This window comes from Rhinopithecus bieti, unplaced genomic scaffold, assembly GCF_001698545.2.
Source record: "Rhinopithecus bieti isolate Rb0 unplaced genomic scaffold, ASM169854v2 scaffold_37463, whole genome shotgun sequence".
Classification (NCBI taxonomy): domain Eukaryota; kingdom Metazoa; phylum Chordata; class Mammalia; order Primates; family Cercopithecidae; genus Rhinopithecus; species Rhinopithecus bieti.
Genome location: NW_016815818.1, coordinates 1063399 through 1078800, shown reverse-complemented (window position 1 = coordinate 1078800; position 15402 = coordinate 1063399). Strand labels below are relative to the sequence as shown.

Genomic DNA, 15402 nt, shown 5'->3' with positions numbered 1-15402 from the left:
ACGAGCCAACCCACCGCGCTCGGCGTTGCCGGGAGCCGCGCTAGGCGTAAGCTAATAAGGAAGAAGTTGGGCGTTGAGAGAGCGACGCTGATTAGTGAAGGTTAAATCACCTGAATGAAAGCCCACTTGTGATTCGCCCCAAGTAAACCGGAGACCGGTGGGCTGGAACGGGCCGGAATCTGAGGTGTGAGTACTGCCTGGATGGACAGTGGGATCCAGGTGAGGGGGGCAGAGGTGAGGAAAGCAGGGCGGCTGCGGAGAAGGGAGAAAAGTGGCGGGTCGGGCTGAGGTGGTTGGAAGAAGGCGTGGGCGGACGGCGGTGCACGGACCTCGCAGACCACCCTTACCGCTGATCTGGACCCAAGGCCCAGCTAATAAATACTTAATGGGAGGCAGAGAAGGAAGGGCTGTTTTATGTTTCATACTCTTAAGAAAAGGAAGTGTCAGTGCCTGATTCAGATCTCTTATGATCAAGACCTTAATCCCTCTCCAGCTACTGGGAGGTGGCCAGGTGAACATTCTGAAGACGAGACATGGGGGGCATTGTTTTCCTGTCGCCAGTTTGAATCTGCAACAGGGTTGGGGAGAAGCTTAGAGTTCCAGTAGAGTGTTCCCAGGCTGCAGTGCTGTGAGATGCAGAGAGCGGCGAGACCGAGGCTCTGCAGCCGTTCCAACCCACAACACCGTCCAGGAGAGAGATGCAAGGACGAGACCTAGGTTTACTGATCCTCTTTTTCTATCAACGTGTTAAGAGCTGATGCTACATCGGTGGCATTTTGGGAGCTTGGCAACTGATTTTTTCCCCAGGCTTGCATTTTATCTAATTACAAAGGTAGAGGCGTTATTCTAATATTTTAAAATTCAAAAGATAGTGTTTAAAGTAGAAGCATACAAGTGTGAAAGTAACCGCCCAGTTATTTTTGAAGAGTTGGAAAACAGCTATAAAGCAAAGTGAAAAGGACTCTTCCAGAAGAGCACTTCATTCCTGTAACCCACTGTTTTCTGTTGCTTTCAAGGGCTTGAGTCAGTATGAAAATCGGGGGATGGGTGAGATATCTCCTACCAGCAGCAGCACTTAGGCCACATTACCCTCTGAGGAATCCACATTTGTCTTAGATAGTAAGTCATCTTATAATGGCCGTTAGTATTCTCACTCATGATGATCAGCCTGGTGATAAGTACTGTGTTTTTAATCCATTAGGTTACCTGTGCAGGGATCAGTCAATTTATTCCTATTTTCTCTGACAGCTGATGAAAGAGTATGTAGAAACAACCATTAAATGAACACACACATCTAAAAGGTTTTGAACAAACTCTTTCCAGAGAAAAACCTCACAGCATTGAACACAGAAGGAAAACATTGGCCTTGTAGTTGCTCTTGTCAGCTACTGAACTGTTCAAATGTAAATTATTTTTTTCACTCCAATCTACCTGCTTTAAATGCCACAGATATTAAGTAAATGGACTTACCCTTGGCATTGGGTTGGACAAGCCATCATTTCTCAAAGAAGGTTTAATGACGGCGTGAACAGTAAATAAAAACACTTTCGTTTTTATATTTTATTGTATTGTACTCAATAACAATAATTTAGCTATTCTAATATGGGAAATTATCACAGATATTATTCTCACGTTGAAATCAGATAAAAATGACTAGATGTTCTCTCTTCCCCTATAGCAGCACTCTATACTATACCCAGCCCTTCTTTTCTATGCTTAATAAGAAAATGTATAGTTTGCTTATAAAATTATGAGCTCCATTCTTAAAAGAACTTGGGAATATTTATCTTATTTACTTTAAAGCCATACCATATGTAAACCCAATGTCTCATGAACTCTTAAGCTACTGAGGGGTATTGAAGGGCAACATTTCTAACGGTGCCAGCCAGCTTCAACTACCATTTGCCCTCTATTCTAACTGTTAGAGTTGATCCAAGTCTTCTAGGTTATTTGTGTAATATCCAGAATAGCACAAATTAAATTTAAATAGTTGTTTTCTTAAGGGCAGTACCATCAGGTCAGTCAACTAAGCTAGAAACCTGTGTCATTTCTAACATCTTCTCCCTTGACACAGCTAAGACTGGAGTTCAGACCCTCATCTCTTATCTGGAGAATTGCGTTTCCTAACTGATCACCCAATTCATATGCATCCTGCTGCCCATTACCTTTTAAAATTAAAATTATCACAAAAAATTTAAAACAGAAAATAGTACATTGGGTAGTATAATATCTATGTTTCACCAATCAGATTAATAAATATTAACATTTTGGCACACCTGTTCAAGCTTTTTATTTAAAGAAATAAAACATCACAGATTTAGTTCAGATCCCTTTTATTTCCACTCCCAACACCATTCCCTTTCCTTCCTCCCTCTCCAGAGGCAAACAGTCTTTTGAAATTGTCATACATCATTTATGCCCATGTTTTTATACTTTTGCTGTATATATGTACATCAGAAACAATACATATTACTGTTTAAATTGTATTTAATTTAAAAAATACAAGTAGTACCGTACTGTGGGTTCCATTTTGCAACTTGTTTTTGTCACTCAACATTGTTTTTTTGATATATTCCCATCAATACATATAGATCAATTTCATTTTAAATATTCATTATGAATATATAATATTGTATCTGTTCCCTGATTGAACATTTAAGTTTTTTCCTGATGTTTTGCTATTGTAAACAAAGCTGCAATAAACACCTTGTACATGTCTCTTTATGCAAGAGCTTTCTAAAACAGTGGTTCCCCAAAGAGATGTTGCTGCCCATTTTAGGGTGTTTTGGAATTTGTGAAGATGTATTTTGTTACTCTTTGATTGGAGGCACTACTGGGGTTTACAGATCAGGAATGAGGGATACTGGATGTTCTGTAATGTATGGGACAGTCCTTACAATGAAGAATTGTCCTGTATCCTGTGCAACTTTTGAGTATCCCACAAGATACTCATTTATAATTATCTGAGTCTAGAGCCGAACTCCAGTTTTTGTATAAACATAATGTATTTTTTGGCACAGTTTAATATAGTAAAATTTCCAGGAATGCAGCTCTAATGTAAATCAGAGGAAAATTATACTTATTTGTGGTTTGGAACTTTAACAAGAGTTGTTCATCACTCTAGCAAATCACATAACTGAAGGCAGCACAGCTCGTGGTATTTGAGTTGCCAGAACAACACACCTGCATAGTCTGCATTTGAAGCTTTTGCGTTCGTGGGGATTCTAAGTTTAGGTGCAAGCATCTGACTACTGTACTTCATTATGTATTCTAGTGTAGTCAGCCTGAACATTTGTATATTTAAACATATGCTATTTCATTACGAATTACTTTCCATTTAAAATCGACTTCTGTATATCATACAGAGATCTAGTTTTATTATTTTCCTATTGGAGAATCATTTGTCCCAGCACTATCTATGAAGTTCTTTACCCACTGAATCATAAAGCCAGCTCTGTGCTTATAGGAAGTTCTCACAAATGCACGGATCTGTTTCTGGGTTCTTGATTTTATACCACTGGGCCATGTGTCTTTGTGCCACTATCACACTGTTTTAATTACTTTGGTTTTTTAATGTGTCTTGCGGCAGTTGGTAACAAGAAAGGCAAGTTGCCATCCTAGTTCTCAAAATTGTTTTGGCTATTCTTGGGTTTTTGCTCTTCCATATGAATTTAGGATCTGTTTTCAAGTTCCACAAAAAATTGTTTTTTAGACGTTGGTTAGAATTGCATTGAATTTATAGGTTAAGGAAAACTGAGATTTTTTAATTGAACCATCCCACCCAGAAACACAGGTTATTTCTCTGTTCAGGTCGGCTTTATTTCTCTACCCAGGTCTTTACTGTTCAGATCTGCTTTATTTCTCTAATCAGGTCTCTCTCTCTCTTTTTTTTCATCTTTGAATAAAGTTTTATAATTTTAGCTATATAAATCTTACTCATCTTTTGTTGTAGTCATATTTATACAGATATACATATACATATCCACATCTTTTTGTTATGAAAGTTTCAAATACATTCAGATGTATAGAAAATTCCGGGATAGCAAACATCTACATACTCATCACCCAGCTTCAACAACTAGCTCATCACCAGTCTTGTTTCATGCCAGCCCCTTCACCTCCTCTCACTCAGACAATAGAAAGCTCCTAGAAACCCTTTTCTGTTATCTGTAATGTGCTACATGTGTATATGCATATATCTTTATCATACTCTTTTAACAATATAATAATAGCATATTTTTCAATAATGTTTTTTCACTGAAAATACAAACAGTAATTTCCTAATATTATCAATAATCTGGATATTCTTCAGATTTCCCCAATCATTTCATAAAAGGTTTTTGCAATGCTTTGTTTGAATCAGCACCAAATAAGGGTCCGTATACTACACTTGGCTGACACATCTCTTGATATTCTTTCTGTAAAGTAAACATTTTAGTGAAGGGTTATACACATACAGAAAAGTATATAAATCCTAAGTGCATGGTTAGATACAACATCACCGTATGAACAAAGCCAGGTGACCAAAACCCAGATCAAGAAACAGAATTTTATCAGCATCTCCCTGAACCCCCTACAGTCACTACATTTCACAAGCCAACCGTACCCCTGACCTCTAGCCCCTAAAATTAGTTTGACCTGTTTTTGAACATTATATAAATGGAATCATATACTATGAACTCTTTAGCCTCTAGCTTTTTTTCATTCAATATTTGTGAAATTCATCTACATTGTTGAGTATAGTTGTAGTGTGTTCTTTCTCATTGCTTTATACTATTCTCATTGCTTTATACTACATAATGCTTTATATACTGTATGAATGAATAGATTGTAGAGTACTATATCCACTCTATTGGTAGATACTTGGATTGTTTAAGGTTTTAGCTATTTCAGGTAGGGCTGCAATGTCTTTTTTTTGAACTTAGGTGTGCATTTCTGTTGGGAATGCATCTAAGAATAGAAGAGCTGGATGTAGGGTGCATTTATATTTAGCTTTATTAGATACTTCCAATAGTCTCCAAAGCAGTGGTTGACAAATTATGGCCCTTGCCAGCCGTATATGAGGGTTCCAGTTACTCCACATCTTTGACAACACTTGGTGTTGTCTGTCGTTTCACGTTAGCCATTCTGGTGGGTATATGAAGCTACTGAATTTGGTTTTCATTTGCAATTTCGGGATGACTAATGAAGTTGAGCACCTTTTTACATATTTATTCTCATTCAGGTATCCTCTTTCTCAAGTGTTTATTCTTTTTTATCTGCTTGATCTATCAGTTTCTGAGACATATTTAAAATCTCCCACTAAATTAGTGGTTTTATCCATTTATTATAGTACTTCTGTCAGTTTTGGCTTTGTATATTTGGAGGTTTTGTTGTTAGGTTCACATTTGTTTCAAGTTGTATCTTTTTACTGAATTGTTCCTTTTGTGACTGTTCTTATTAATATGTTTCAGAGCTTAACATCTATTTTGCTTGGTACTAATATTGCTTTAGTAGCTTTTATTTTGTTTCGCTTGTTTTTTTTTCAACTGTGGCTTAAAACAAAAACAAAAACAAAAAAAAAACATATGTGCAGATCAGCCGTGTTAAGTATATTCACAGTGTTGTGAAACACAGCTCCAGAACATTTTCATCTTGCAAAACTGAAACGCTGTACTCATTGACGATCTCCCTATTCCCTCCTTCCCTGGTTTTTGTCTTGTTAATATTTGCTTTGCATGTCTTTCTCAATCTCTTTATTTTCAGCCTCTCATTATACTTTCTGTAGAGCTTTCGTGCACAGCTATTTTTAAAAACAAAAATCTAAGAGAATTTCTTTTAGTAGCCAAATATAATGTTTCCTTGTACTGTGATTTCTGCTGTATTTGGGTTCATTTTTACAATCTTATTTTGTATTTTCCATTTTCCTTGCTTATTCTTTGTTCTGCCACCCACCTCACTACCACTGACTCTTGCCCCACTTTCTGTTTTCTTTACCTTTTTTTTCACTTTACTAGTGTAGAAGCTATTTTTTCTATTTCTGTTGCTTGCTGTTTACCTATGTTTTTTTAAACTTGTGTACTTAGCTTAAAAAACATATACCTCCTCCAAAACAAAATAACTGTAGAATGCTTTAACTATGAACTATCCTTTTCCATCTACCATGTAACTGTTGAGTAATATTTAGTTCTTTCTGATTTGTAACCCCTCAAAAATTGTCATTATTACTGAAATCTTTACTGTCAATATTTCTTAGTATTTTTCTCACCAATCTTCCTACATCTCATACCTCCTTTCTTGGTTCATTTTCCTTCTTGCTGAAATATGTCTCTGAGTAGCTCTTCCACTGAGGATCCATGAGAGGTGTACTACATTTCACCCTTTGTGTGTCTGAAAACATCTTTATTTTATACTTACTCTTGAGGGAGTCTTGCATGCCAGCCTGTGGGTTTAGTTTTGTCTCTGCTGGGATCCAGTGGGTTCTCACTTTTAGTCTAGTTTTCATGTTAATCTATTTGGGATTCCCGTATCACATTGGCAGTATTGAATCTCACACATGGATATGATGTGGGGTAGGGAATCAAATTTCTCTTGGGCTGTTGTTTTTTGACCTGTGGCCTGAAGTACTCAGCCGGCTTTCTTCCAGCTAAGTCAGTAGCAAATTTTTTAGACCCTATTTCAAGAACTGGTCAGCCCTGTGAGGGCCCAGCTTTCTGCCTTGTTCCCATTTCTAGTTCTTTGCCATCGTGGGCTTGAGACCTTATCTGCCTTGAAGAGAATCACCCTGAAGGTCTGTATCAGGCAACAGTATCCCCATAGACTTTTAGGCTCAGCTCAGGCCTTGAGTTACATTTTTTTTACAGCACTTAATGATTTTTCTTTATTGTTTTTGAGCTCTGCTGTGTACTAAATTCTTCTTGTTCCATTTTATTGAACATTTCTGTGTTTGCTGTTGTATGAGGCACTTCCCTTGTTAACTTCCGTCCAGCATATCGACCAGAGGTTACAGTCATCTTTCTAAAACTCCATATGATCCTTTCACTCCCTCACCTGATGTTTGTGGACTTGTTAGCACTGTGTCATTTATTCCTCCCGCAGATACTTGTCGTGCATAATCTCTGTGCTAAGAACTGGAGTTACCACAGTGAGAAAGATACCAGGTCTCTGCCTTCATGGAGTTTACTATTCTAGTTGGAGAGACAGAAAATAAACTTGTAAACAAATAAATGAAAATATTAACTAGTTCTGTGAAAAGTGCTCTGAAGGCAATAGAGTGATGGAGAGTCAGTGTTTGAGGGGTTGCTTTAGAGAAGACACTCAGGGAACACCTCACTGAGGAGTGACATTTAAGCAGAAATCAGAAGGCTGAGGAAAGCCAGTCCTACAAATGGTAGCAGGCGTGCTTCGCATTGAGAGTTAGTTCCAGGCGGTGGAAACAGCAAGTACAAAGACCCAGAGACGGGGAAACCGTGGGCATGTTAGAGTGACTGAGATGGTGCCCATGTGGCCCTAATGGGGGCAGACTGCTCCCCAGAGAAGTTAGGAATGCAGGTGGGCCCCAGGTCCCATCTCCCCTCACTCTGTCATCTTTTCACTCTGATTCTTTCTTCAGCGTGCCTGTGCAGAGTACTTCCTTTGTAAAGCCCCTCTCGCTATTGCCGTTCCACTGCACTTCGCTTTTACCATTATTCAGAATGTAATATGGACACTTGTTTTCAGGACAGTGTTCTCCAATAGACCTTGAGCTTCTGTCAGAAGACACCTTATTCACCTTTGGCATCCCCAGCTTATAGCGCAGTGCTTTACGTGGCAGGCACATCATAAATCTTGATTCAATAAATGTATTTTTTTAGCAGTTCATGCTTAGACCCTCCTTTCCCATAACTTTATAACTTCTCATAGCTAATGTTTTCGTGGTATTTAAACCATGAGGGTAAAGAAAACCAGCAACCTAGAGGAATGTGTTTGCTTAAGACTTGCCTCCGATGCTGAAAAGGAAAACCAAGGAAGGTAGTGCAGTGTGCTGTTCCTCTGCTGTGAGTCGCATGGTGCTCCCCAAAAATATATGTCTGCATCCTCACCCCTGGAATCTGTGACCATGACCTCGTTTGACAAAAGGGTCTTTGCAGATTTAATTAAGTTAAGCATCTCAAGATAATACTAGATTATTTGTACAGACCCTAAATCCAATGACAGGTACCCTTACAGGAGACAGGAAAGGTGAAGACAGACACAGCAGAATGCCATGGGAAGATGGAGGCAGAGACTGGTGTTGTGAGTTAAAAGCCAATGAACGGTGCCTGGAGCTACCAGAAGTTGGAAGAGGCAGGGAAGGATTCTCCCCTAGAGCAGCCATCCCCAATCTTTTTGGCACCAGGGACTGGTTTCATGGAAGACAGTTTTTCCACAGGTGGATGCAAGGGGATGGTTTCAGGATGAAACTGTTCCACCCCAGATCTTCAGGCATTAGATTTTCCTAAGGAACCTGCAACCTAGATGCTTCGCACATGCAGTTCACAATAGGGTTTGTCCTCCTATGAGAACCTAATGCCACCACTGGCATTATGCACGATATGACAGGAGGCGAAGCTCAGGCAGTAATGCTGCCTTGCCTGCTGCTCACCTCCTGCTGTGCAGCCCAGTTCCTAAAAGGCCATGGACCAGTACCAGTCCATGGCCCAGGGGTTGGGGACTCATGCCCTAGAGCCTTTGGAGGGAGTACAGCCCTGCTGACACCTTTATTTTGGATTGCTGGCCTCTAGAACTGTGAGAAAATAAATTTCTATTTTGAGCCACTAATTAGGAAACTCATAGATACCCCATCGCGCTTATATCTCACCCATCTGTAACATGGCTATAGTCATACCTTTCTCAGAAGCTTCACGCTGGGATTAGATTTAAATGAGATGTGTTTGCATGGCACTTAGCACACATAAATGTTCAAAAATAGTGATGGCTGTTCCTCTTCTTTAAGGACTGAGAGTTTTCGTCCTCTTGAATAAGAACTCGACAATAGAGTGAGAACTTTGTGTCTTGTGATCGATTGCCTGGTGAGTCAAAGCTCACACCATGGATTTCACCTGACAGCTTCAACTTCTGCTTTGGCCCTGGAGTTCCTTCCCATGCCCCAGTGTCTTCTAACAGTTCTTAGGGTTTTGTATCTTGAGAGGGTTCAGTTTTCTCCTGTGGGCTGGGGGAAGAGGTCAAAGTAGAACTCAGGTACCAAATTTGAAGGGAAATACTCAGAAAGAACTTCTGAGTGCAGAGCAGAAAACACCCCTCTCAGTCCCCGCCAAAGAGAAAGGCTTTGGGTTCTAAATTTCCAGTTTCCATTAAGGGACTCTGGGACTGGACATTTCTGAAAATTAATGACCTGTACTGAGTAATCCTCCTAACACACTGATCATCAGAAAATTCCCTGTACTGAATTTAGGCTTTCTGTATTTGTCTGAATGCCTTCATGGGAGTGTGTGGCAGGAAGGCGGCGCTGGAGCACAGAGGACACTTGATCGTGCGGCGCGCAGGGCAGGGGGCCGCCGCCGCTGCCTCCCCGCGGGATGGCTGGCACTGTGCTCGGAGTCGGTGCTGGCGTGTTCATCTTAGCCCTGCTGTGGGTGTCAGTGCTGCTGCTGTGTGTGCTGCTGTCCAGGGCCTCCGGGGCGGCGAGGTAAGGCATTCTTTCCAGCTGGGAGTCCCAGGTAAAGCAATTAGAGGCAAAATCGCTGATGCTCATTAAACATTTAGAATTTAAGAGATCAGTTTTGTAATTACTGGCAGTTTGAATGAGTTGCATTTTAACCTCTTCTTATAAGCACGAACTGTGTTATTTATGCTCGGAAGCCGAGATGGGTGGAGAAGGAAGTGGTGTTCTTGAGTTCTAACTGTGGCAAGAAATTCTGCTTTCACTGCTTATTGAATTTCTGGAGGTCGTACGTGTGTGTGTTTATGAATTGTTCAGATTTATGGCAGAGGCTTGGTCCAGTCCCCGAGGCTCTAGCCCTGGACCCAGGAAAACTAAAGCAACATGTGATGAGTTGGGCCTGCTTTTCTGTATCACGCGTTGCCTTCAGAACAGGGTTAGGCCATAAACCGACTCTGAAAAAACTGTAGAGTTACACCGAGATAGTGTTAGTATGAAGCAGAGAGTTGTAGAATTTTCTAAAGTATTCTGTTCTAAAAACAACAGAAGTGGAGGTGGAGAGGGGATGCTTTGTTTTTTCTCAATTATGACTTTGGGCAGAAGTAAAAATAAAAACTACACATTTCCGTTCCTAGGAATTGGGAATTACCAAGAATAAACGGGAATGCACTTAGCTGGTACATGTGTAGGAAGAAGGACTTTAGGATGAAGGGATTGTTGACAGCAGGTCTCTGAACATTGTTAAGGGACTGAAATACAGAATACTGGCTCTAAGGAAGAGTCTTTCCAGACCTAACTGATCGGAGAAAAAACTGTAAACAGTGCTTTTAATATTTGTCTTTTTGACCCCAGGTTCTCTGTCATTTTTTTATTCTTCGGTGCTGTGATCATCACGTCAGTTCTGTTGCTTTTCCCACGAGCTGGTGAATTCCCAGCCCCAGAGGTGGAAGTTAAGGTAAAGCTGTTGGTTTTGTTTTGCTTCCTGAGCTGTAACTCTTGTTTCTCTTCATCTGTGTGTCCATCCTGTCCTCGATGTTCTCTGACCAGGTTTTCCAAGATGTCAGAATTGTAAAGTTCAACCAATGGTAAGGAAAGTTCAGAGAGAGTTTTCAGTTTCCCTGCCCCTTCACTCAGGAAAAGAATCTTACTCTGAATTCCACCTCTAACCCCACCAGGCAGTTATTTGCCTGATTTGGTCTCATCTCCAGTTTGCATCAAGTTGAAAACAGCCTGTTGGAAAGCCACGTCGTACCATGGGGACAGAAAAAAAAAAGAAAATGAAATAAGGATAGTCACAGGCCTGCACCCGAGATGGAAGTGTTCCCATTCCTGGCAGCCTGGGCTCCTAACTGCAGATCCTGGACTGAAACTGATGTGGTGCCCTGAGGGTGCTGAGGACATGCTTCTCCAACTGCATGTGCTAGAATTTTCCCAACAGTCTTCTGGGAGTTCTTTGGTCCTCATGCCTGGGACCATACCTGCCCGCACCCACGTCTTTAAATGGATTTTTATCATCTCTCTCAGAGTCCTTCTCTGGAGTTCTTTACCATGGCTTTACCATGCCTGGCTGGTCTCAGACCCATGGGATCTTGGCAATGGCATTGACCTCTTCTGTCCCATTACTCCTTCTCACAGCTTTCCTCTTAACCTTCATTTTGATGTTTTAAGTGATAGTCATGAAAATAGCTACAATTCTTTAAGGGATTTCTGTGTGCCAGGTCCTGTGCCAAACACTTTGTTTGCACCGTCTCATTTAAACCTCAGGACAGCCCTAACTAGTATGACACAGGTACCATTATTATCCCCATTTTGTAGGTAAGAACACTGAGCCTGTCAGAGGTTAAGGTAACTTGCCCAAGGCCACATAGCAAGAGGCAGAACAAGGATTCAAGCTGAGGTCCGTCTTCAAAATCTTCATTGTTGAGAACTTAACAGAATATCCAAGGCAGTCCCAGGGAGCTCATGGGTTAGCATGTTGACACTAGACAACAACAGTATACAAGAATATACGTGTAACTTTTGAACTAAAATCAACACTCTAGGATTAACTATGGCAAGAGGAAGGAACTTAAACTCCAAGGGAAATAGTACTTACCACAGGCACTTAAGGAATTATTTCCATTGATGCCAGTTTGTTGTCAGTATTTGGAAAATACTCTGGAGGTCTGGGTACCACGTGTGTGAGCCAGGGGCAAATTCCCACCTCACTTACCTTTTTTATTTATTTATTTTTTTGAGACAGAGTCTCACTCTGTCGGCCAGGCTGGAGTGCAGTGGCACGATCTCAGCACACTGCAACCTCCGTCTCCCGGGCTCAAGCAATTCTCCTGCCTCAGCCTCCTGAGTAGCTGTGATTATAGGCATGTGCCACCACACCCAGCTAATTTTTTTATTTTTAGTAGAGAGAGGGTTTCACCATATTGGCCAGGCTGGTCTCGAACTGACCTCAGATCACTCAGCCTCAGCCTCCCAAAGTGCTGGGATTACAGACATGAGCCACCGAACCCGGTCGCTTTCCTTGTCTTTTAAGGGGGAGAGTGATGTAGGCTGCCACATTTCTGGATGCTGCAGATATAAACATTGGGAGAAGGGCACAGAGCAAACACACTTTTGAAATCGATCCCTCTATTCTCTATCATATGAGTTTGAGACCCACGAGACAAAAATGGGGTTTGAGCAAAATACTTTTGTCAGTATGGCCGACAGAATTGGAGTTCTCATTTTCAGGTTTTGAGAGCTGGCCTTTGCAGCAGCGTGGCTCAATGCGGTATCAATAATACATGGGCTGGGCCTTCTGCACCCAAGGCCAGCTAATTGGCTAATTAAAAAGTGAAACGTGTCAAACGAGCAAACATGTGGCCCGCAAGAGACTTGTTCAGTACCGGAGCCAAGGTCAAAGTTATGTTAAAGCTGTTTTATCAAACTGACCTTTGTTGTAAGTTGACTGTTGGGGTAATCTCTGGAGCAGCTGAGGTGTCTTTGGATCTCAGTGATCCCACCAAGGCTTGAGTCTGAGAGGTGCTTTGTGTGTGGCCGCTGTGTTAGTTTTCTATTGCTGCTGTAACAAATCGTGTGAACTAATGGCTCACAACACAGATGTATTATCTTACAGTTCTGTAGGTTAGAGTCCAAAATCAGTCTCATTGGGCTAAAACCAAGGGGTTGGCAGCGCAGCATTCCTTTCTGGAGGTTCTATTGGATACTCCATTTCCTTATCCTTTCCAGCTTCTAGAGGCTGCTCATATTCCTTGGCTGACAGCCCCCTTGCTCTATCTTCAGAGCCAGTGACATCACACCTCAGTGACGCTTCCATCCTCACCTCTCTCACTCTGACCCTCTCTTCCACCTCCCTATTCAACTTAGAAGGATCCTTGTGATTACATTGGGTCCACCTGGATTGGATAATCCAGGTTAATCCCCCCCTTTTTAAGGGCAACTGATTGGCAATCTTAATTCTCCTTTAACATACAATCTAACATATTCACAATTTCTGGGGATTAGGATGTGGATATCTTTGGGCCGTTATTCTGTCTACCACAATTGCCTTTCAGGTGTTTTGGATTCTCTCCTAGGTACTGGGATTTCAAACCTGTGAAGTCAGTCAGCCACTTGGTTGGTAATGTTGCTCCATTAGGTCTGTAGATTAAATTGCTTTTTCCTGCCCAAATTTAAGTACCACCATTTGGATCTGGGGAGAGTGGAGCTCTGGAAGGGGACAGTGGACAAGTGGGTAGAGCCAACACCAATTATAGGGTTTTGTCAGCAAAGACCAACATCTTTGGGGCCTCAAGTGTAAGGCCAGGCAGCCCATTGTCTGCTTTGGGGCAAGTTACCTATCCTCTTAGTGTTTTAGTGTCTCAGGTAATTACCATTTTCCCTGCCCTGTGGCAAGGGACTCTTCCACTGACAGCTTTAAAGTTAAGTCACCTTTCATTTTGAAAATGAACCCTCCTGAAATGGCAATGGATTGATGATTTTGGGGGTTGGGTCTTAGATACATGGGAGTTTATTATACTATTGCATTTTTATGTATGTTTAAAATTCTCTGTAATAAAATGTGTTTTAGCAACAACAAAAATGAGCCTTTCTAGGACCCAGCAAAAGCTTCTCATTAACTCTTTCAGATAATGGATTTCAGAATATAAAATAATTAATCCAGGGACTTCAAAGTGTCTACCAACCTCCTAAATTGAGCCATTTGTTCCCTGCACCTCATTAATCCCTTCTTGACCTGTGTCTTCTGCTCAGGGAGTTGAGGAAAAGATTCTTTTTTCTCTACGTACAGAGGAGACTCAGGGCAGGATATTACTGGAAGTTACACTCATGAACTAACTCTTGGCCCACTCATCACGGAGTTCAGATTAACCGAGCCCGGGTGCCTAACTGGTAGTAATTTCATGTTGATGTTTTCTTTCTCCAGATTGTGGATGACTTTTTCATTGGCCGCTATGTCCTGCTGGCTTTTCTTAGCGCCATCTTCCTTGGAGGCCTCTTCTTGGTTTTAATCCATCATGTTCTGGAGCCCATCTATGCCAAACCACTGCGCTCCTACTGACCACTCTTCAGGAAAACGAAAACCTGTTCTCTCCTTCATTGTGATGACATCGATGAGCAGAAAGGCACTATTCAGAGCCTTGTTTTGACAGCCCTCCTGCCTTAAGACTAGGAGTATCCATCCATCTCTAAGACGAATCTCCTGAGTCCTGGCTTCCAGAAACAGGATTGCCAAATTGTCCCTGTGGGGCTAGATTCTTACCAGCTTAAGAAGGATATCGCTATCTTCTTAGTACCCGTACCTTAGGATTTCCAACTGTTTTGAAAGGGAAATAGTAACAGTGATCTGCTTAGAGTGGATTTTCACTCAAGTCCTTAGTAAGTGGATTTTGGGGAAAGGAGCACATGGGCTTCTGGTTCTTTTTGACAATATATAAAATTCTTCGTTATGAAGTTGCGGTCGTTTGCAAAGGAGAGGCACTCAAATTCGAAAGGCTATTTTAATGTGATAATATGGAAGACTTACTCAAATGTTGGTCATTGACCACTCTGTGCATATATTTCTGCAGAGCTCTATAAAGGCAATGAGTGTCACTTCCCTCTGCTCTAATAAAGCAATAAATAATAGCTAAAGGGCTGACTTTCACTTTGAACTCTTGGCCACAGCTTTTTGAATCAAGTATCTTTAGGTTTCCTTGGGATTAGAGGAAAGGTATGGAAATACTGTGTTTTGGTTTTTTGTTGTTGTTGTTGTTGTTTTGTCTTGCCATGTATCTGTAGGTTTTTTTCTTCTATGATGTGGTGGGCTCTGAGTGCCTTATTTAATTACCATGAATCCATTTTGGGGTGTCTTCTCTTTCATCTTTGTAGCCCTTTCTCCAAAGCTAGTGAGGAAGGTATATTCTCAACATTAGATATAACTTTATACTTATCTCATCTCCGAGACCAAATGAAATTTGCATTAAATGGAGGGGCTCTGGTCAGGTTCCACTTTGGAAGTCTGATCCTGACTTCCTAGAGCCATTTGAAAAAGAGTCTTCTGGCTTAAAATTAAGAACCAAGAAAACAAGTTGGAAAGAGATCACTGATGGAGTATGTGCTCTATGCCAGTAGCACACTAATTCCTTTGGGGTTTATTTAATTTTTTACAACAGTCTCGTTTTTATCATCCCCACTTTAAAGTAGAAAAACTGGAAGCTTAAAGAGATCAACTGACTTGCCCAAGCTTCACCTAACAGCCAGTGTGCAAACCCAGGTGTGGTAGGCCCCAGGGCTTGTCTTGGAAAGAA

At 41.2% G+C, this 15402-nt stretch overlaps 1 protein-coding gene across 9 annotated transcripts; it reads left to right on the top strand.

Moving 5' to 3' along the window:
* Positions 1 to 12: 12 nt before the first annotated feature.
* On the top strand, positions 13 to 14762 carry TMEM218 (transmembrane protein 218). Of its 9 annotated transcripts, none has more exons than XM_017853841.1 (7): positions 13 to 184; positions 1017 to 1119; positions 1202 to 1259; positions 8954 to 9029; positions 9447 to 9646; positions 10472 to 10574; positions 14040 to 14762. In XM_017853841.1, the coding sequence occupies exons 5-7, from the start codon at positions 9537 to 9539 to the stop codon at positions 14172 to 14174; spliced, it is 348 nt and encodes a 115-aa protein (XP_017709330.1). In that variant the 5' UTR covers positions 13 to 184; positions 1017 to 1119; positions 1202 to 1259; positions 8954 to 9029; positions 9447 to 9536; the 3' UTR covers positions 14175 to 14762. The 9 variants fall into 9 exon arrangements, with proteins under 9 accessions (XP_017709330.1, XP_017709327.1, XP_017709326.1 ...); XM_017853839.1 differs by having other exon boundaries at positions 68 to 234; XM_017853838.1 differs by lacking the exon at positions 1202 to 1259.
* Positions 14763 to 15402: the final 640 nt, after the last annotated feature.